This window comes from Tiliqua scincoides, chromosome 5 (genome assembly GCF_035046505.1).
Source record: "Tiliqua scincoides isolate rTilSci1 chromosome 5, rTilSci1.hap2, whole genome shotgun sequence".
Taxonomy (NCBI): Eukaryota; Metazoa; Chordata; class Lepidosauria; order Squamata; family Scincidae; genus Tiliqua; species Tiliqua scincoides.
Window position 1 is genome coordinate 4,358,520 of NC_089825.1, and position 21,943 is coordinate 4,380,462.

At 55.3% G+C, this 21,943-nt stretch overlaps 1 protein-coding gene across 2 annotated transcripts; it reads right to left on the reverse strand.

Moving 5' to 3' along the window:
* LOC136651835 (uncharacterized) lies at positions 1 to 18,822 on the reverse strand. Of its 2 annotated transcripts, XM_066628546.1 has the most exons (9): positions 18,762 to 18,822; positions 11,787 to 11,993; positions 10,342 to 10,499; positions 7,792 to 7,912; positions 7,528 to 7,638; positions 6,432 to 6,539; positions 4,381 to 4,801; positions 2,113 to 2,963; positions 1 to 1,462 (listed from the first exon to the last, which is right to left on the reverse strand). In XM_066628546.1, the coding sequence occupies exons 2-9, from the start codon at positions 11,890 to 11,892 to the stop codon at positions 189 to 191; spliced, it is 3,150 nt and encodes a 1,049-aa protein (XP_066484643.1). In that variant the 5' UTR covers positions 11,893 to 11,993; positions 18,762 to 18,822; the 3' UTR covers positions 1 to 188. The 2 variants fall into 2 exon arrangements, with proteins under 2 accessions (XP_066484643.1, XP_066484644.1); XM_066628547.1 differs by lacking the exon at positions 6,432 to 6,539.
* Between the last annotated feature and the right edge of the window lie 3,121 nt (positions 18,823 to 21,943).

Consider the following 21,943-nt stretch of genomic DNA (forward strand, 5'->3'; position numbering starts at 1 on the left):
AAGAGGCTTAGGATGAAATTTTCAAACTCAACCAAAGCAGATCTTAGAAAAGGTTTAGAAAAGGTCCAACAGTGCAAGCGGTAAGGGAAGGGTTTCTGCACAGAGTGGAGAGTACCCCTTTCCCATGTGGAGTAACACCGCAGTAGGGAGACTGTAACCTGAGTTGGCCCTGACCCCGAACCTGCCCTTTAAGTGACATCAGCGCTGGGAAGGGGCGTGGCACTCACCTGTGCACACCTCCCTCCTTCCCCCTCCCAGAGCTGCTCCTCTGTCCTCCTCTTATCAAAGAAGGCACAGTAAGCCTCACGGATGGTGTGTGCAGCACCCATCTCCTCTGTGTCGGTGAGGCTGCCCCCCTGGCTCTCGCAGGCTGCTGAGGGCAGGTCAGCGTAGTCCATGCCCTCCTCCCAGCCATCCTGCATGGCCTCGTTCCTGTTCTCACAGATATTGTGCAGGATGCAGCAGGCCACGATGACCAGTGGGACATTCTTCTCTGCCACGTCAAGGCGCTTGAGAAGGCAGCGCCAGCGTCCTTTCAGCCGCTCAAAGGCATATGTTACAGGCATGCGGCACTTGCTTAAGAGAGTATTGAAGCGCTCCTGGGGCCCACTGCAGGTGTTGGGGTAGGGCGTCATCAGCCATGGCTTCAGGGGACACGCAGGGCCTCCCAGCAGGACAGGGCTCATGCGGACCCCCTCGATCTCAGTGGTGGTCTGAGGACCGAAAGTGCCTTTCTCAATCCGCTCGAAGAGGGGGGAGCCCCACAGCAACCCAGAGTCCATTAGCCCACCCGACCACCCTGCATACACATCCATGAACCTTCCTGCGCTGTCCACTAGGGCCTGCAGAACCATGGAGACCAGCCCCTTCCCATTGATGTAGGCAGAAGCACCGTGTGGAGAGCACAAGATGGGAATGTGCGTTTCATCCACAACCCCAATGCAGTTGGGAAAGCCAACCCTATCAAAGCCCTCCATGACCACTTGGGCCTCGCCTAGCTGCACCACGTGCTTCAACAGAACATCGTGGATGGCCTCGCACACCTCCATGACAATGACGGAGGCGGTGGACACACCCACCCCAAACTGGTTGGCGACCGATCTGTAGCTGTCGGAGGTGGCAAGCTTCCAGAGCGTGAGAGCGACACGCTTGTCCACTGGGATGGCAGCACGCATGTTGGTGTCCTCACGCTGCAGCACTGGGCGCAGCTTCTCAACCAGCTCCAGCACCGCCTCTCGGGACATGCGGAAATAGCGGACCCACTCTCCATCATCCAACTGGCCAGCAAGCAGGTTGTCCCACCAGTCGGTTTTCTGTGTCTTGCTCCATACCGTCCGGTCACTGGGGCGGTAACTGGCTCCCAAAAGGATGCGTGCCACAGCAGCGCGTTGCCTTCTGCGGCGTAACCGGAGATCACGCATCCGTTTTGCAGATGAACTTGGGGCCTTCCCTGGATGCCATGCTGAAAAAGAAGGGAAAGAAAAGGCCCCAGAGACACCCAACTCAGTTCAAATGCTGCCAAGGAAAGCAAAAGTGGCTCTTTTTGCTATGGGGAGAGAAAGTCCTCAAGGAGCCCCAGCAGGCCTGTGATGAACTCAAGCCTGTGATGGACTTAAGCGAGCAGCATCCAAAAGTGCCTCTCACTTCTTTTTACCAAAAAGTGCCAGAAATCTGCAAGCACACTGTGTGACACCCAGATCCAGAAGGGAAACTGAGGCACCTCTGCAGGTGGCTCTCAGCACCAAAACCTCTGGCCTACATCCAGGAGCAGGGAGGGCAGATACCAGAAACAGGCTTTCTGCTCTGCATCACACCCACACCTGCCTGGGAGTTGCCTTTCAAATCACAACAACCCAGAAGAGCTCTTCTGACTGCTGGCTCACACCATCAAGCCCTCCAACCTCCTGATTCCCACAGTGGCGCACCAGATCTCTGGAGGGCTATAAGCATCTCTCCACGTATGCCTCCAGCAGTGGATGCTGGGCAACATTCTGCCTCTAAACCTGAGACTCAGTCTGACCATTACAGCTGCAGGGTCTCTCACAAATTGTCTAACCCACTTTGACACACAGCCCATGCTACGAAAGAGGGACAAGCAAAAGCCCTACTTACTCTGTGCATTTCCCTGGGCTGTGGTGGTGGTGGGGCACTCAAAGGGCACAGCAGACGAGATCTCTGACCAGAGGTTGCTGGCAGCCAAAAGCCCATTGATGGGGGTCAGAACCATGTCCTGGTGCTGACTGTGATTGGATTCCGTGACCAAGGAGGCATCTTGGTCTGGCAGCTGCAGTGAAAAATCAGGGAGCCCCATGGCTTGGGTGGCAGGATTTTCCTTGTGCCCCTGAAGTTGGAAGCCTCCCAAAAGTTGGGCTGCTGGGTCTGGTCCAGGCAGCTGGTAGTCAGCAAGGCTTGGGCCCTGCCTGTAATGGCTCCTGTCGTTCCTCTGGAGCTGGGGCTTGAGGAGCCCCAGTGCACGGGCACAGGGATCCTGGACTGGGAGATGCAGCTGGTGCAAGTTATGGCACTCGGGGGGTGGCACCAGCAGAAACGGCTGTTCGCTGAGGGGCTCCTCCCGTCGGCTTCGATTCTTCCGGCCCCTCTGCTTGGCTCTGTTGATGCAGACCTTTGGGATGACCAGCCCCCGGCTCATCAGCAGGAAGCGGTCCAGGAGGGAGAAGAAAGGCATGGTCTGGCGGGCGCGGTTGGAGTGGAGGTGGCCGTCCTTGATCTCCTTGAAGCCCCGCCGCAGGTCTTTGGCGCGCTGCCGACACTGCTCCAGGTTGCGGTGGAAGCCCATCTTCCCCATCCGCTCCGACAGGCGCTTGTACTGCACCTCGTTGCGGTAGTTGTCATAAAGTGCCGTCTGGACGTGGTCGTCCCCCCAGAGCTCCACGAAAGCCTCCGTCTCCGAGGTGCTCCAGTGCGCTGCCCGCTGGCGAACCTGCTCCAGGGCTCTCTGGCGCCTGCACGAGGAAGAGGAAGAGGCAGTTTGACAGGCAACAGGCCCAGCAGCCACGACAGGCCTCAGCGTGGGCCCAGGACAGCCAAGAACTGTGTCCGACTTGGAGGCACGAGGTCAGAATTGATGGGCGGGTCTCTAGCCCAGGCTGGGGACAGAGGAAAAAGGATGGCCTTTAGGGGGACTGGCTGCCAATGCCAGCTGTGTGTGGAGGGCACCGGCCATTTCCAGACAGGAGAACAACCCTGGAATGATCCCACTTGGCCTGCTCCTGGCACAGCTTCCCAAATGCCTCATGTCCCAAACCCCAGCAGTTCCCTCGAGGTGTCCACAAGCAGCTGGTTCAAGGCTGGGACGGACCCCCCCCCCCAGCAGCACCCATCATGCTCCACTCCAACCCATTCCCCTTTGCACCAGACCTTTGCTTTAGTGGCAGCAACGAGGAATTTTCCTGCTCAGGGTGGCTTCTGCATGAGAGTGCTGAGATAGCCGGGCCCCCACCCCCTTCCTGGAAGGTCTTATCCCACAGTTCTGCAGCCATCATGGCCCACGTGCTCTTGTTTAAGCAGGAAGCCTTGCCATACTGGAGCCCCCCCCCCCCCCGCATTCTATTTCCAGCACTGGCTACCCTGATGCCTCTGGGAAGCCAGCAGGCAGGAAGGCAGTCTGTTCCTCTGGTGTGTCCCCCAGCAAGTGGTTCTCATGCCTTTGACCCTGGAGGTCCCAACCAGCCACCTTGGCAAAAGCCTGTCACAAGACCCCTCCCATTCGCCATAAACATAGCTGCCCAACCAGTGGCCTTAACAGAACAAGCCAGGCTGGAAGGAAGTGGCACCTCAGGGCTCAGAAGGGAAACACTGCCTGGGTAGATCCTCATGCTCCAAAGGCAGTGAAGGAAAGACTCCAAAAAGCAGCTCCCTGCCTTCCCCCGTGGCTGTCCATACCAGACATGTTTGTGGAGAACATTGCTACTGAAGGCTGGCAGCCATCTAAGCACTAGAACAGGGGTCTGCTAAACTTTTTGGCCGAAGGACCAAATCAAATAGCAGGTACAGTGTCGAGGGCCGGAAAAAAAATTAAATAATAAAATTTAAATAAATACATTAGAGATGGAACTTAGATGAATTAATAAATTAATGGGCTCAAATGCCCAGGATTTCTCCAAGCACCAACACAGCCCAAGAAATAAAGCACACACTTAAAGGGCCCCCATTCCCCCACCCCAGAAGCACAACTCCAGCTGTGTTTGGTCAACTGGGCCAGAGGCTCTCAGGGGCTCAGAGGTTGGCTGCGGGCCGGATAGAGGCTGGGCGCGGGTTGCATCTGGGCCCTGAGCCAGTGTCTGGAGAACCCTGCACCAGAGGAAAGAAAGGGCCGTGGAGACTGATGGAACAGGGTTGCAGGGTGTGCCCACTTCCCACCTGCAGTATGTGGCGTCTGGCTGCCCAAAGGGTATCTGGCCATGCAGCACACCAGGTTTCTGGTCCACCAGCAGGGCAACTCGGTGGCTGCACTCAAAGCACTTGAAGAGCTTGCCCAGGGCCAGCTGCGCATGGATCTGGCCCGCTTCCTGCTCCTCACAGACAAAGCTGCCCTTGCAGTCGATGCAGACAAAGACCCGCTCCTGTGGGCAGGCCCTGCTCTGGAGGGCTGCTGGGCCACCTAAGAATCCCCCACGCTGCGGGAAGGACAAGGCTCGCTCGCTGAGGTGGGTCCGCAGCATGTGCGATAGCAGGGTCTCCTGGTCCAGGAAGCACCGTCCACAGGCCTTGCAGGCAGGCTGGGGGTCCCTTCTCAGCTCAGGCAGCAGTTTCTCCTCGTGCCTGAGGCCAGGCTTGGCATCTGCAGGGGGGGAGACAGAGGTCAGCGAGAGAGGCTGGGGCTGGGAAAGCAGGAAAAGAGCCTTAAGTGCTGTGTGCAGGTCCCACTAAAAGCACAAGTAGCTGACTTGATGACAACCACCACTGCTCTAGGAGAAGAGGAGGAAACACCCTCCCCATCCTCAAGGGGCCAAAGCTGAATGACCAGGAAGCCCTTGCCCGCAGACGGATCTGGCCATCAAGCCTGTAGACTTGGAAGAGGTGCAAAGGCAGGTGCTTGGGCCCTTCCACTGGCCGGGGCCTGAAGCCAGCCACAAGAGGCCTAGCTGGCAGCACAGGGGTGGGGGTGGGAGGCTGCCATCTGAGACCTTGAAAATCCAGCATAGCCAATACTGGGCTGGAGGGACTCAGCGGAAGGTGGGGGGGGGGCCTTCTGGGGCTCACTCAAAGGTTCCACTTGCACAGGCACTGGTTCTGTGCCATTCCCGGGGCCTATCCAAGCAGCCCGTAGAATCAGGTCCAGGAGCACAACTGTGGGGGCTCCGGAGGCAGCTCTCCCGCACCCTGGTCCTTCTGCCAGGTCAGGCCTCTCTTCAAAAGCACCTGCTCCACAAGAGGGCTGCAAGCCTGGAGCCTCCTTATGAAGTACACTTGTCTGGTCCTTTCTGCTTGGGTCAAGTGGTGACCCTCAAAGCCCAATTCATATTAGAGAGGTTTATTTTTTGTGGATGTCACTATTTATTCTGACTACACAGTGTATAGAAAATTAACCTGGTTAATACTAAATGATAAATTAGTCCGTCAAAGGTGTACCTCTCTCCTTGAAAATCACCATTAATCCAGGTACAGTTTCATCAAATCTAGTTTTTGATTAAAGTTTTGTGCTATGTTAGGACTTCTTACCATAATATAAGCTTAAATTTGACTATGGTCGGATCTATCTCTTTCTCCGCATTGGCCATTTGCAGCTTGGCTGAGATTAGCAGGTTTAGATCACTGTTTATTTCTGGCCAGCACTGACCTGTACTCTTTTCTGCCAGGATGAAGGTCACCCTGAGCCATCTCGGACCTGAATTCATGGGGGGTGGGGGGGCTGCAGAGTCACCCCGAGGCAGGTTTGGATGCTACTCACTTGCAGCCTCGTGCTGGTGCCTGACAGTGGCAATGGTGCCTGCCTTCTCCTCTTTCTGGGTTGGCTTCTTTACTGCTGCAACTACGATCTTACTCTCCATTAAAGTCTCCATGAGGTCATCTGAGGGGGCTCAGTGTCACCTTTATCTGAAGTGAAAGCGATGGCGGTGCGGAGCAAGCCTTCCCTGTAGTGGCACCTCAATTACGGAATTCCCTTCTGGGGAATTAAGAACCACCCCTTTCCTCATGGCCATTCAGCAAGGACTCAAAATGTTCCTGCTTTGTTCCTGGCATTTGAGTAATGCCTTCTCGTCCCATGTCTGTGTTGTAATAATGTCATGATCTAAACAGTTGCCCCCCTCAATGGTTTCATATTATTGCTCTTATGATAACTTTATTTTACACATTGTACATTTTAGTGTGGCATTTGCAAGCTGCCTTGGGCATCTGTTTTGACATTGGAAAGGCGGGATGAAAACCTTTTAAATAAACAGAAAAGAAAAGCACTTCCCACCACTCACCTGGGCCCAACAGGACACCTCCCCTGTGGTCTTCCAGGCAGGTCTGGCTGTGGGGCTGCTTGGCTGCTGACTCACTCTGAACCTCTGCTTGCAAGCCATCCTTGGAAACTGTTCCAGAGAGGGGGGGAGGGGGTCTCAGTCCCTCCTATGGCTTCGGCTGTCACTTGAGCACAAGGAGAGGGGAGCAGGGCTGACCGCGGCCAGCACAGCCATCGATTTTGAAATGGGTGGGCCATCGAGGACAGGCCTGCGGGATTCTGCCTGCCTCGGACCAGCCGATTCAGGCATGACCTAGCTGGCTGGGCACCAAAGGTTGGCCATTTCTTTCCAAGGATCAGCCACAAGGCTTTCGTCCACCAAGGCAGCCTGTCTCTCGGTACTCAGGGAGGGACACTCAAAAGAGGTAGCCCCACTTTTGGTTCAGCCCCATCGGAGGGCTCTCTGGTGCTGCTCCAGGACCCACTTGCCAGCTCAGCCCAAACCTGGGATAGGACTCCTGCTGCAAGCCTGCTGCTTCCTGGCTGAGGCTGCCTGTCTAGCCTGGCGCTGTGCACATAGGCCGGCAGAGGGAGCTCTGGCTTGGCGATCTTTCACGGATGCTTATCAGAACTGCAGCCTGATCCTTCTACCCACAACGTGGTGGCCCTGCCTTCCCCCATGTGGACGACGGGCACCTATTGACACAGCCCCTTCCGAGTAGGGTCAGGAACTCGGGCCCCATGAAGGAGGGGGCAGCCCTCTGCCACCCATGCCCCCACCCCACAGCAGGAGCATCTCTTGGCAGCCAGATGGAGGACCAGATGTGGCTGGCCTTTTCTGGAGATGCTGACACTGCTGCCCCAACCCCAACAGAGAAACCTGGGGCCCAGAGGTCTTGCTAGTTTTCCTTGCAGGCAGTGGCATACCCAGGGGGTGCAACTGAGGCAAATGCCCCAGGCCCCAGGCTTGGGGGGGCACTGCTGCGACCCGCTCCCCCCCACCAGAACAGTGGCTAGGAAAGGATGTCCAGGAGAGACATCAGGGCCAGGACAGCAGCAGCCCAGGCTCCTGGCAGCTGTGTGGCTGCTGTGTGGCTCGGGAAGGCATCGCCTCTCACCTGGCCTGGGAGCTGGAGGGGCTTCTTGCCTCTTCTCTACCTTGGATGGGGGGGCTTCCCCCCGCTCAAGCCGGCACAGGACCTCCGATCTGTGTTTGCTGCACATGGATGCTATCAAGGGAAGAGAGAATGTGGCAAGGTCAGAGGCTGCCCCTGGCCCCCCTAAGAGGACAGCTGCCTGCCTGCCCACCACATAGGAGGTGACAGGGCAGAGCAAGTTCCCGTCCCGGTACAGCTGGCTAAGCAGTCAGAACACATCCTCACCCAACGAGGCTACCAGGTCGTAGTTCTCCTTCATCACCTCCCAGTACAGAGCCCTCTGCCACACCGTCAGTTCTGCCCACTCTGTGGGGGAGAAGTAGACCGCCACGTCTTCAAATGTCACCTGAAAGACAAACCGCACCTCTCTCAGCACCTAGATGCCCTTCAGTCCAAGGGGTGGCCAGGGGCAGAGGGCCTGAGAGAGCCCCTCCAAGCCCCTCTTTCCAGCAGGGGGAGATAAGAGGCTGGCTCCAGAACTGGAACATTCACACCCAAGCAACCCAAACCAGTAGTACCAGGGAAAAATGGCACCAGACCTGGGAAACAGCTGAAGCCAATCTTTGCTGCCCCCCTGAAAGAGGTGTCCCACCTCCAGACTCCATGGAGCCCCCAAACCCTACAATGGAAGACAGCCATCGCAGCAGCTGCTAAATCCAGGCCTGCCTCCTACCCTCCCTCTTGGCATGCGATGGACTCACGCCAGCAGCACTCATGAGGTTGGACTGTGGGAGAGCCAGGTGCCCATCGTGCTCTACCAGGAAGTTGCCCAGCACTCCATCCCCCCTCCCAGCAGGGGATGCAAGGATCAACAGTGCCCCCTGCTCAGAAATCGGGCTCTGCTTTCTCCCCAGAGTGCAGGGAACACATTGGGACATCTGAAGCTGCCCTCCCCCAAGATGGATTACCAGGAGTCCAGCTAGCTCAGCAATGGCTCTCCTGGGTCCTCCCCTGTCCCACCCAGAGATGCTGCCAGGGATGGATGCCGGGCTAAGCAGACAGGGGCTCTCCCACGGGGCTGGTGTCCTTACCCGGGTCTGATGGGCTGCAATGTTCTGAGAGTGTTGGCTGAGGCCTGGAGGAGCCAAAGCTCGAAAAAGGGGTTTAGGGAGTCCAGCTGATGAGCAGTGCCCCCCCCCTCAGAGACTGCTCACTGCAGCCTCCTCCTCCAGGGCCTGCTTGTTCTGCACCTTACTGCTTAGCGGGGTGGGGGGGGAGAGTTTGGACAGAGTCTGCTGCAGCCTACTGCCTCTCCCTTCCTCGGTCCCACACAGAATACAGAATCTCCATGGGACTTGTGGAACAGGTATTTCAAAAGCAGGTGCCTAAGAATGAACCTTCAGAAGTGCCCCTGGGGGGGGTGGAGGTGGCAAGACTAGAAGACCAGCCTTGATGGTTCCCTTACCAATAAGGAGGTGCTGGGGCTCACCCTACTACAAGCGCGGCCCCCACCACCCTCATGCACTACATGGCTGCCAGCCAGCGTCTCTTCCTGAGCACCACACAGCTGATGGGAACTGGAGGGCCAGCCCTGGCTCATAGCCAGCACTTGCTCCTCCACTTCTTAAAGGCAACTAATGAAAGGAGATCCCACAGCGCTGCCCCCCCCACCGGTGTCTCCTGAGCCAAGGAATCAGGGATGATCTTCAAAGACAGGGCAGCCTTCAGGGACCCCAGTTCTGTGCTTTCCCAGCAACAACTGTTGTTCCGTAAGAAGCAACACAGCTATAGAACACACTCAACCTTTTGCAGTTAGAACTGTGAGACCCTGAGAAGTGGCCCATGAGATCTGACAAAAAGATCACCTTTGATCACTTCAAGCATCTCACTGAGCAAATGCTCCCCCACAATCAGAGGACTGAGAACAGACTGTAGCTGTCAGTGAAGAGTCAACTGCAGCTGGGGGCAGTCCATTCTCTGCCGTCTCTGGTAGTCCATGGGGGGGGGGGAAATGCGCTTGGGAGATGCTTCCCCACAGACCACCAGAGAGAGAAGAGAATGGACCACCTGCAGCCATAGCTGGCAACAAAAGCACCACCCCAGAAATTTTCTCTATAAATAATATATCTAATAATAAATATTCTCATTACAAACTTAACTGAGTTTTTCATGTGCAAGGGGGTACTGTGGTCCACAATAACTCCAATGTTTGCCTCTCTAGTCCACAAGCTCCTAAAGGTTGGGAACCACTGATTTAGAGGGAAGGAGAGGCGGAAGTGGCATTCACGGTCCTGGATTTCTGAGTCAGAAAGGGGGGCTGCTCCCCACCACCAGTTCCCTGGCAGTCACCTCCCCGAACCTGCATCGCTCCTGGCTCCGTGCCTCTTGCTGGCCCCAGTGGTAGACTCAGGGTGCCCTCTCCTTCGGCCTGGGAGCAGCTGCAGTGACTGTTGCTTCTAGGTAGGAGACCCTGAAACTGCAGAGCAAAGGCCCTGGGAGCGGCTCACAGTGGACTGAAGGGGTTGGGTGGGCTGGGCCCTGTTAGAACTGAGTTCTAATGGGGCACAGGGATCTGCAGTGCTCCCAAGGGCGGCTGCACTGGAAACTGGGGGTGCCTGGCGAAAAGCACTTTGAGCAGCAGGCCTGGAAAGCACCCCGACCCACCCCCTCTTGCTCTCACTCCCTGAGCCACAGTCACAGGTGTTGCTTTAGCGTACATACTTTTAACCTTGCTGTGAGCTGCCTGATGCAGCCTGATGGAGGCAGGGCAGACATGTTTCCAGGAACAAGCACACATACCACCTGACACCCTCCCCCCCCGCGCCCCCTCCTCACCTGCAGACACTTGGTGGGCCTCTCCTGCATGGACTCTTGCTCCAGGTGCTTCAAGACCCGTTGGCGCCAACACAGCCAGGTGCACGGGCCCTGCCAGGCTCCAGGAGGTTCCAACGGGACCTGCAGAGGTGCAGCTGCCCAGGCAGTGCTGCCAACACCTAGAGAAGAGGAGTAACTAAGTTGTGCTATAGTTTGGTTCAGCCCTGCACCAACAGCCTCCCTGCCACTGCTTCTGGAGCACTGCTCTGGCACACAGGGATGGGTCCTGTCTGGAGAGCAGCCTGCTGAGTTAGTGTGTGGCAGGGTCCTTACCCTGGGAGCACAGCGCCCGCTGCACATCCCTGCGCTGCACTGGGGTGCCCGCCTCTCCTTTTCGACCCTTGGAAAGCTACTGCGGGGCTGAGGCCTTTTCGTGCAGCAGGTCAGCCCCCACCTTTGGTTGGGGAGGGATAACACGACGTGTGGTGCTGGCCAAGGTCAAGCACATGTGCTTTTTGCACATGACCAGCACATCTGCTGGTGTTGTTTCTGCACCTTTTTAGACAATGAGCCCTCTGGGGACAGAGAACCTTTTGTTCTGCTGTGCAAACCACTTTGTGAACTTGTCTGTTAACAAACCGTATGAAAATATTCTTAAGAACCATGACTTAACCTGCTCCCCCCACACGCTCCATACTGCTGCTCCTCCTGCAAAACCAGCAGGGTCTTGGGTGCTGTACCGAACACACCGGGCCGTGCCTCACGGAACTTGCCATCCACAGGGCAGGGGCAGCAGCTGGAAACTGACACCGAGTCCAGGGCAGCTCAGGGAGCAAAAACATGAGGATGGACTCCTGCCAGAGGAGAGCAGGGAGAGGGGGCCAGGCTTGGGGTGCAGCATGGCAGAGAGCACAGTGGAGGGAGGGGGGAGGAGGGTTGCAGGTGGCTGTGGCAACAGACCCCAGAAACAGACCACTGAGGCAGGGCAGGTGGGAGCTGTGTGTCAAAGGTAGTGGCACAGGGGCTGCCCAGGTCATGCATGCGTCACAGAGCATGCTCTCCAGGCATTCAGAAGGAAAGCAAAAATTATGCAGGCATCTGGTGGCACTGGAGGCCGGAAAGGGCGGAGCCATGTCTTGGGCCACTGCATAAGCAGTGGGAGAAGTGGAAAGCCCTGGCTTCCTCCCTTGCCATTCCTGTGCTCTTGGGAATGGGGGAATGGGGGGGGGTTATCCCACTTGCCCCAGAGATGCAGCTCTTGCCAAGGGCAGTCACCTCCTGGTCAAGCTGCTTCCTCCCCTCCCTTGGCTTGCTCTTCCCTGCCAGATGTCAGTGCTGGGGCTGACCCAGGTCCACAGGGAGCCCTCTGCCCATGCACAGTTTCCATTGCAGTCTCTGCTTAAGGGCAGTTTCCACACCCTGCCAACGCCCTGGGACCCCTCCCCCCCAAGTACCCAGCCCAGTACCTGATGAGCCAGCAGCCTCCTTGCCTGGCTGGCCCAGCACAGGAGGATCTGAGGTGGTTGCTTTGTTCTCCCCCACAAGTCTCCAGGCGTTTGTGTCTTCCTCCATGTCACTTGCAGGCTGCTCCTCACTCTCCAGGTCAGAGCGGGTCTCTGCTTTGGGGAAGGCCAAGCTTCTTGCGGGGCAGAGGACGCATCAAACTCTGGGACCTGCACTGACCAACAGTTTCTTCTTCAGGAGTGGAATAAAAGGATCCTCTGCCAGCCAAACCCCCCTCCTCCCCACCACTGTGGCACTGATCCGAGCCCCCCTCCAGCACATGGCCTATCTTTTCCTGGCAGGGGGCAGCTTCTCTGGCAACAGGCTCCAAGAAGTGGTGGAGAGGGCTTGGGTTCCTTGCTCCCTCCCCCACAGAGCTCCTGAACACAAAGTGTGCCACCAGGGCCTTCTTTGCATGGTAGACAGGCACAAAGTCAAGGACAGCCCCCACAACCAGCACCCCTGCCACGGAGCACCTCAGATGGGCCTGCCCCCCCATTCATTATTGCAGGCTCTGTGTGGGGGGCAGCACCAGGAGGGCTGTTCTCTCTGCTGTGGCCAGGGAGCAGCTTTGCAGAGCTCCAGAGCAATGGCTCTTCCCTGAGGCGCTCCTTTTGGCCTCTGGCCAGACTGGCCCTGCAGGTCTCTGTAGTGCCCCAAGCTGGGCCCTGCCACTACCAAAACAGCAAGTCCTGAGAGGCATCCGATGATACCATCACAGGCATGGGAAGGCTGTGGCACAGCAGGGTCTTTTGTGCTGCATCCCTGACGAGGACAGCACCCTTCTGCCCACCCGTTTCGCTGGGAGTCGTTTCAAAGACAGCTCACTGTCCACACTGAAGGATGGCTACTGCTCCCAGAAGCCCTACTGCGGCCCCTGGAAAAGAAGCCTGGGAAACTCCCCCCCCCACCGGCAGCAGCATCTGCCTTCCCCACCTTCTCCTGTCCTCCAGGAGCTGGGAGTACCTCCTAGGAAGTGCCAAGATCAGTGAGTTAAGCACCTATGGCCCAAATCCTAACCAACTTTCCAATGCTGGCATAATGGTGCCAATGGGACATGTGCTGCATTCTGCAGTTGGGTGACACTCACAGAGGCCTCCTCAAAGTAAGGGAATGTTTGTTATGTCGGTGCTGGAAAGTGGGTTAGGATTGTGCACTGAATGAGTTTAGCAGTGAGGCAAGGCAGCCGTTGCTCTTCACTCCTTGAGAAGAAGAGCAGGAAACTACCAAAACAGCTATGCAGTCAGGCAGCCACCAGCCTGGTGGAGGCTATCCAGTGTCACATGTATCACACTGGATGATACTGAGTGTCACATGTATGACTATATGCCTCTGGGGCATAAGTCATGCATATGTTATTGGTGCAAGGAGCTCCAGGGACTCAGGGAATGGGTCTTTTCCATTGAAGCCTTGGTTGCCAGCCTGGAGAAGCAGAGGCAGGAAGAGAGGGTCCACTGTGAGACTTCCAGGGACATCATCCCATGTGGGGAGCTCCTTAGCTGCTGGGGTAGGAAGTCTTGGGGCTGGAGAATGTCATTCTGGAGAAAAGGGATAAATCCCCTAGGGGGAACCCTTCTTCAGGCGACAGGCTGTGTATCTTGTCACACTAAGCATACTCCTTTGGGAAAGGGGGGTCGGGAACTTCCAGCAGTGGGTGATTCTAAAGACAAGACCATGAGGTCTGTGACAGATGTGAGGACTGCATAGTGACTTGACTGTCTAGTGTGAAAGTTACAGGCAACATCTCTTGTCTAGATAGGCTAGTAGTGAGTGCTGGGGAGGAGGTAGAAGTGGTGCACGTTGGCACCAACAACACAGGGAAATGTACCCAGGAGGTTCTGGAGATCAAATTTAGGCTGCTAAGTTAGAACATAAGAACAGCCCTTTTGGATCAGGCCCAGGGCTCATCCAGTCCGGCCTCCTGTATCTCACAGCAGCTCACCAGATGCTTCAGGGAGCACATACCACAAGACAGTTGCATCTCACTGCCTCGTCCCTGCATCTAGCATCCTATTTATGCTCAAATACCATAGCAAAGTCACCAGATTTCACTGTATGAAGATGTGGACCCAGGAAACTACAGGCTGGTCAACCTACCATCTATTCCAGGTAAGATGGAATAAAAATAAAACAGAAAATCAAAGATAAAATCTCAAAACACAGAGGCGAACAAGCCTTGCTGAGGGAGAACTAGCCTGGTTTCCGTCAGGGCAAGTTTTGCCTCAGAGACCTTTTAGAATTCTTTGAAAAGGTCAACAGGCATGTGGATGCAGGAGAACCCGTGGACATTATATATCTGGACTTTCAGAAAGCAATAGACATGGTCCCTCACCAAAGGTTTCTGAGAAGACTCCACAGTCAGGGAATTAGAGGGCAGGTCCTCTCATGGACTGGGAACTGGTTGAAGACCAGGAAACAGAGAGTGGATGTCAATGGGCAATTTTCACAATGGAGAGCGGTGAAAAGCGTTGTGCCTCAAGGATCTGTCCTGGGACCAGTGCTTTTCAACCTCTTCATAAATGACCTGGAGACAGGGTTGAGCAGTGAGGTGGCCACGTTTGTGGATGACAGTAAACTTTAACAAGTGGTAAAGACCAGGAGGGATTGTGAACAGCTCCAGAAGGATCACTCCAAACTGAGAGAATGGGTTGCAAAATGGCAGATGTGTTTCAGTGTAAACTAACGCGCATTGAGGCAAAAAACCAAAACTTCACATATAGGCGAATGGTTTCTGAGCTGTCTGTAACAGCTCAGAAGAGAGATCTGGGGGCACTGGTGCACAGCTTGATGAAAGTCTCGACTCAGTGTGTGGCGGCAGAAGGCCAATTCCATGCTCAGAGTAATTAAGAAGGGGATTGAGAATAAAACAGCCAATATTATTATGCCATTGTACAAATTGATAGTATGGCCACACCTGGAGTATTGTGTCCTGCTCTGGTTGAAAAATCTCAAAAAGGATATAGCAGAACTAGAAAAGATGCCAAAGAGAGCGACCAAAAAGTTTACTGTGCTGGCGCACCTCCCTTATAAGGAAAGCCCACAGCGTTTGGGTCGCTTCAGTCTAAAAAAAGTCACCTGAGGGGGAACATGATTGAGACATACAAAAATATGCAGGGGATGAATAGAGAGATGTTCTCTTCCCTCACACAGCACCACAACCAGGTGACAGTCACTAAAACGGAGTGTTGGGAGAGGCAGGACAGACAAAAGAAAATATATCTTTACCCAGTGCGTAATTAGTCTGTGGAAGTTCTTGGCACACAATGTGGTGATAGCATCTGGCCTGAGTGTCTTTAAAGGGCGACGGGACAGATTTCTAGAAGAAAAGTCTATCACAGGTTATAAGCCATGATTGGTTTGTACAACCTATGGGTTTTCGAAATAGGCTACTTCAGAAGACTAGGTGCAAAGGAGTGGCAACAGGGCGCAGGTATCTTGTCGTCTTGTGTGCTCCCTGGTGGGCCACTGGGAGAGACAGGAAGCTGGACTAGATGATCCAGCAGGCCTCTTCCTATGTGCTCTGCAGCTGGTGCTCTCCCTGCAGGGCACCAACCTGGACACCCTCCTCCTGCAGCCAGGCCTCCCCTTGCTGTCTCATCCAGGTCTTTGGTGCAAGACCCCAGGTGCCACCCTGGCTGCAGCAGGGGCAGCACAGTCCTCCAATACTGTTCCTCTGTGCACAGTAGAGTGAATGTCTCTGTGGCTTAATGGCAAGTTAAGCCTCCTTCTGCCATGTGTATGCACATTGGCGTGCCAACTAGGGTATCATCATGCCACATCTCAAGGACATGGTGTCTTCTCATTCCTGACCTATTTTTAGACCTGCTGAGCCACCTCTCTGCTTGTAAGACAGGAGTGGGGGGGGAGAGAGAAACCTGGCTGCACAGGCAGAAGGTCTCTGGTCATCCCCCCCAGGGACAAGCTTCCCTCAGCCAGAGCAGACCAGGAGCACCAGCAGCCCAACCCAGCAGGTGGCCAAGTCATTTTGCCGGGGGTGGGGGTGGTCCAGAAATTAACAACTTTCCAGGCAGGGTACATCCACCCAGGGGTGGGGCTGAGGAAAGTCAGGGCTGCGCAAAGGCAGTAAAGGAACAGAGGTCTGTGGCTGCCTTGGGGGAAATGGCAGACTGCCCCAGCTGAAGCCTGTTGCAAACCCTGCTGGCCAAGGCCCTGCACAGGAGCATGCCAGGAGAAGCAGCAGCAACCAGAGAAAGAGCCTCCTCCTCTCTGCAGGACTTGCTATCTGTACCAGTCTCTGGGGCAGGGACAACCCCTGCAAAACACAGAGGTAAGATGCCTGCATAGGGCAGCCCAATCCACAGGGCCTGGGCCTGCCCCCCACCCCAAGAACTGCTCTCCCCAGCAGCTCCGCAGGACCCAGCCCAGGGCAGCTTATCCCACCCCCTCCCTGTGTACTGTTGCCAACAGTCACTGCATGACTAGCTGACCAAAGCAAAGCACACATCCACCATGGGGTGGGGGAGGGGGAGGGGGAGGGGTGGCCTTTGACTCAAGGCTCTGGTGGGTAGACAGGCTGCAACGGGCTCTCTGGGCAGGCCTCTCAGTACTTCTCAGCTGGGGGTCAGGCATACTTCTTGGGCTCCACGACTCACACCTGGATACAAAAAAAGCAGCTGCACTGAAAAGCTGGTGCTCTGAATGCCTCCTCCTTGGGTGATGATTGGGAGGTCATGTCACATGCATGATCAACAGGTCTCTCGCCATCCTGGGGTGAGCCTGTGCATCGGAACTCCCCCAGCCCCAAATGCTGTAGCCTTTCCTTATAAGGGAGGCGCCCCAGCCCAGTAATAGTTTTGGTCACTCTCTTCTGCACCTTTTCCATTTCCACTATATCCTTTCTGAGACGTGGCAACCAGCACCAGATACAATACCCCAGGCGTAGCCTTACTATTGATTTGTACAGTGGCATTATAATGTTAGCTGTTTTACTCTCAATACCTTTTCTACTTATCCCAACAATAGAATTAGCCTTCTTAACTGCCACTGCGCACTGGGTTGACTCTCTCATTGAGCTGTCCACCAGCACCCCAAGATCCCTCTCCTGATCTGTCTCAGACAGCTCAAAACCCATTAGCCCGTATGTGGTTTTGATTTTTTTGCCCCAATGTGCATTACCTTACACTTAATTACTACTTTACTATTACCTTACTACCTTACACAAGACTGTGCATCCTTGGCTGGACTGGGGTGGGGATTGTGCAGAAAGGCCTTTCCCCTCTCCAGGCAGCTGTAGTGGAATGGGACCTGTGACGGGGAGGACTCTCCTGGCAGGTGGGGTTTGGAATGCTCTTGGTCGCTCCCATCTGGACTCCAACATTCTGTATGGAGGGGTGTTCTGCCACTGAGCTACAATCCCCCCCATCCGGGTCTGTACCAAATACTTTTCCCCCCACAGAAAGACATTCAGAGTGAAGAATGTCTCCTCTGACAGCCCTGTCACCTCTCCCTCCAGAACTTTAGCAGCAAGGAGAATCTTGTTTTTGAGAGAATGGGCAGAATATGAAGGGCTGCAGTTGCTGCAGGGCCAGCCCCATTTGAGGCCAGTGCCCAGCCCTGTGCAGGGTATGCGCGTGAGAAAGAGAAGCAATCATGATGGTCAGCAAGAGCCCACCTGTTCAGCAGAGCAGCATTCACACAACACTGCCCCACCACTGACAGGTCAGAGGGGTGAGGGGCCAGTCGGGAGGGCTGGATCCTGGGGGAAGACTGCTGCAGGCATGCATGTTGGCGTTTCATGCTGCAGTCATGGACTGGTGGACATGCATTTGCATGTTCCCCTCTCATTACTGCTGCTGGAGTTAGAACGCATGGCTTGGGGGTGGAAACGTCGTCCTTTTCCCACAAAACCCTGCCCAGTGCAAACAATTCCTGCAGCATCCCTGCCTAGAAGCCTCCAAGGGAGAACTCACTGCTGGCCCATTTTTCCATGGGAAATGCCTGGCGAGTGTATAGGATAAACAGATGCCCTCCCCACCAGGCGCGCAGCGCGGAGACACACAGTCCCCAAGCCCCATGCCTGGCAAAAGCGGTGCAGCCACAGCCAAGCAAGCCGCGAACAGGGCTCCGGAAAGGGGGAGCTGCGGCGTCCAGGCAGGCCTGTGGCGATGGGGCCGGGCAAGGGCAGGGGCCTGAAAGGCCCTCGCCGCCAGGCAGGCCCCTTCCTGAGAGGAGGCTGCCCTCCAAGGCAGAGAGTCGGGCTCCTGCGCCAGCGCCACCAAACAAGCCCCCCGTCAGAGGGGCGGTGGCAATTTGGGGCACGTCCACAGACACGCTCAAGCCACATCGAGCAGCCTGGACCACCAGCGCTCGAGGCTGCGACTGTCCAGGGGCGCTGTCGCTCTCCGCCCCGGCAGGCAAGCGGTGTCCGCAGGGACCCGAAGGGGCCGCGGCTGCCTTCCAGCTCCACTGTTCTCGCTGAGCAGTACCCTCCGCGGCAGGGCTGCGCTGCGCTCCAGACCCGGAGGCCCAGGAGGGGCTGGCGGCGGCTAAAGAGCCGCGCGGGGGGGCGATGCCCGTGCAGCTCCCGGCCCCGCCCCCTCCTGCGCGCCTGCCGAGCGCCGCCAGCCTGCAAATCCGGCCGCTGGGGCCGCGCTCCCCGCCCCGCGCCGGCTTCGGAGCTCTCGCTCTGCGGCCCCGACCCGCTTCCCGCAGCGCCCGCCGATCCCTGCCCGCTGGCAACCCCGAGGGAGGCGTGGCCGACAGGACCAGGGCCGCCGGCCCGCTCCGAGCACCCCGCAGCTGGTGGCAAGGAGTTCCGCGGACCGCAGCGCTCCGCGTCAAGCGGCACCGGCCCGCTCCGGAACCCCTCTAGCGCTCCCAGCCAGGCTTTGTGGTGGCCGCCCAGCCTCGCCTCGCCCCCGTGCCGCGCAGGCAGGACGACCGGCGAGGGCCGGCACTCGCGCCCCGCCCCGCCCTACCTGCCTCACGAGGGGGAGACGCTGCGCCGCGCCCTGCCGGCCTGCAAAGGCGCCCCTCCCTCCTTCGCCCGGCTCGGAGGCCGCCTCCGGCCCCAGCGAGGGCGGGGTCAGGAACAGCATGCGGCTGCTTTAAGAGCAGCCCCGCCCCTCACCCAAAGCACGCCGGAAGCTGTAGTTCTCCCACCCTGCCCGCCCCCTCCCAGCAGCCCCACCCACATAAGAACAGCCTCACTGGATCAGGCCATAAGCCCATCTAGTCCACCTTCCTGCATCTCTCAGTGGCCCACCAAATGCCCCAGGGAGCACACCAGATAACAAGAGACCTCATCCTGGTGCCCTCCCTTGCATCTGGCATTCTGACATAACCCATTTCTAAAATCAGGAGGTTGCACATACACATCATGGCTTGTACCCCGTAATGGATTTTTCTTCTAGAAACTTGTCCAATCCCCTCTTAAAGGTGTCCAGGTCAGACACCATCACCACATCCTGTGGCAAGGAGTTCCACAGACTAACCACACACTGAGTAAAGAAATATTTTCTTTTGTCTGTCCTAACCCTCCCAACACTCAATTTTAGTGGATGTCCCCTGTTCTGGTATTATGTGAGAGTGTAAAGAGCATCGCTCTATCCACTCTGTCCGTCCCCTGCATAATTTTGTATGTCTCAATCATGTCCCCCCTCAGGCACCTCTTTTCTAGGCTAAAGATGTCCAAATGCCGTAGCCTTTCCTCATAAGGAAGATGCTCCAGCCAATCCCCCCATCTTAGTCGCTCTCTTTTGCACCTTTTCCATTTCCACTATGTCTTTTTTGAGATGCAGTGACCAGAACTAGACACAATACTCCAGGTGTGGCCTTGCCATAGATTTGTACAACGGCATTTTAATATTAGCCGTTTTGTTCTCAATACTGTTTCTAATGATCCCCAGCATAGAATTGGCCTTCTTCACTGCTGCCGCACATGGGGTCGACACCTTCATCGACCTGTCCACCACCACCCCAGGATCTCTCTCCTCATCTGTCACAGACAGCTCAGAATCCATCAGCCTATATGTAAAATTTTGATTTTTTGCCCCAATGTGCATGACTTTACACTTACTGACATTGAAGCACATCTGCCATTTTGCTGCCCACTCTGCCAGTCTGGAGAGATCCTTCTGGAACTCCTCACAATCAATCCTGGTCTTCACCACTCGGAAAAGTTTGGTGTCGTCTGCAAACTTAGCCACCTCACTGCTCAACCCTGTCTCCAGGTCATTTATGAAGAGGTTGAAAAGCACCGGTCCCAGGACAGATTCTTGGGGCTCACCGCTTTTTACCTCTCCATTGTGAAAATTGCCCATTGACACCCACTCTCTGTTCCTTGGTCTTCAACCAGTTCTCAATCCATGGGAGGATCTGTCCTCTAATTCCCTGACTGTGGAGTTTTTCCAGTAGCCTTTGGTGAGGGACCGTGTCGAATGCCTTCTGAAAGTCCAGATATATAATGTCTACGGGCTCTCCCACTTCCACCTGTCTGTTGACCTTTTCAAAGAATTCTATAAGGTTCGTGAGGCAAGACTTACCCTTACAGAAGCCATGCTGATTCTCCCTCAGCAAGTCCTGTTCTTCTATGTGTTTTGAGATTCTATCTTTGATGAGGCATTCCACCATCTTACCCGGTATAGATGTAAGGCTGACCAGCCTATAGTTTCCCGGGTCCCACCTCTTTCCCTTTTTAAACATAGGCGTGACATTTGCTATTCTCCAATCTTCTGGCTCCATGGCCATTTTGAGGTACAAGTTGCATATTTTAGACAAGATATCAGCAACTTCATTCTTCAATTCCTTAATAACTCTTGGGTGGATGCCATCAGGGCCGGGTGTCTTACTGATCTTTAATTTATCAATGAGGTCTGAAACATCTTCTCTTTTAACCTATATCTGACTTAATTCCTTGGTCATGAGGGGCCGTTCGGGCAGTGGTATCTGCTGGATGTCTTCTGCCGTGAAGACAGATGCAAAGAACTCATTCAATTTCTCTGCCATCTCTAAATCTCCTTTTATCTCCCCTTTCCCTCCCTCACCATCCAGAGGGCCAACCGCTTCTCTGGCAGGTTTCCTGCTTCTAACATATTTGAAGAAGCTTTTATTATTCCCCTTAATGTTGCTGGCCATGTGTTCCTCATAGTCTTGCTTGGCCTCCCGTATCACCTTCTTACATTTCTTTTCCCACAGTTTATGTTCCTTTTTATTCTCCTCATTAGGGCAAGACTTCCATTTACGGAAGGAAGCTTCCTTGCCCTTCACAGCCTCTCTAACTTGGCTCGTTAGCCATGCGGGCACCCTCCTGGACTTAGTGAAGCCCTTCTTTCTTTGTGGTATACACCTCTGCTGGGCATCTATTACTGTTGTTTTAAGCAGCCTCCATGCACGCTGGAGGGATTGGACTCTTTTTACCTTTCCTTTTAACCTCCTTCTAACCAGCCTCCTCATTTGAGGGAAGTCCGCCCGTCGGAAGTCAAGGGTTTTTGTGAGAGATCTGCCCGGTATTCTTCCCCCGACGTGCATGTCGAAACGGATCGCAGCATGATCACTGTTCCCCAATGGCTCTGTACCACTGACATCTCTAACCAGGTCCTGTGTACCGCACAATATTAAATCCAGAGTCACCTGTCCTCTGGTGGGCTCCATGAGTAGCTGCTCTAAGGCACAGCATGTCAAGGAATCCGGTCTCCTTCTTGTGACCAGAACACAAATTGACCCAGTCTATATGAGGATAATTGAAGTCCCCCATGCTTACAACCCTGTCCCTCCTTGTCACCTCCCTGATCTGTTTCCTCATTTCAAGGTTCCCTTTCGATTTCTGGTCTGGAGAACAATAGTACGCCCCCACTATTACATCACTCCTCAGGCCTGGTAATTTAACCCACAGAGATTCTACGGTGGTGTTGGACCCACCTTCAATGTCTACTCTGCCGGATTCTATCCCTTCCTTAACATAAATGGCCACCCCACCTCCAACACGCCCCTCCCTGTTCCTCCTGTAGAGTTTATAGCCTGGGATTGCGGTATCCCACTGATTCTCCGCATTCCACCAGGTTTCCATTATGCGCACTATGTCAATGTTTTCCCTTGTCACCAGACATTCCAGTTCTCCCATCTTTGTTCGGAGAGTTTGGGCATTCGCATAAAAGCATTT

Bases quoted from the DNA above. Each gene is read 5' to 3' on its own strand.
- LOC136651835 (XM_066628546.1), bottom strand. From the start codon at position 11,892: ATGGAGGAAGACACAAACGCCTGGAGACTTGTGGGGGAGAACAAAGCA. The intron at 2,964-4,380 runs GTGGGAAGTGGG...TTCCTCGTGCAG, and splicing joins CCAGACGCCACATACTGCAG to GCGCCAGAGAGCCCTGGAGC. The intron at 1,463-2,112 runs GTAAGTAGGGCT...CTTCTTTTTCAG, and splicing joins AGCCCAGGGAAATGCACAGA to CATGGCATCCAGGGAAGGCC.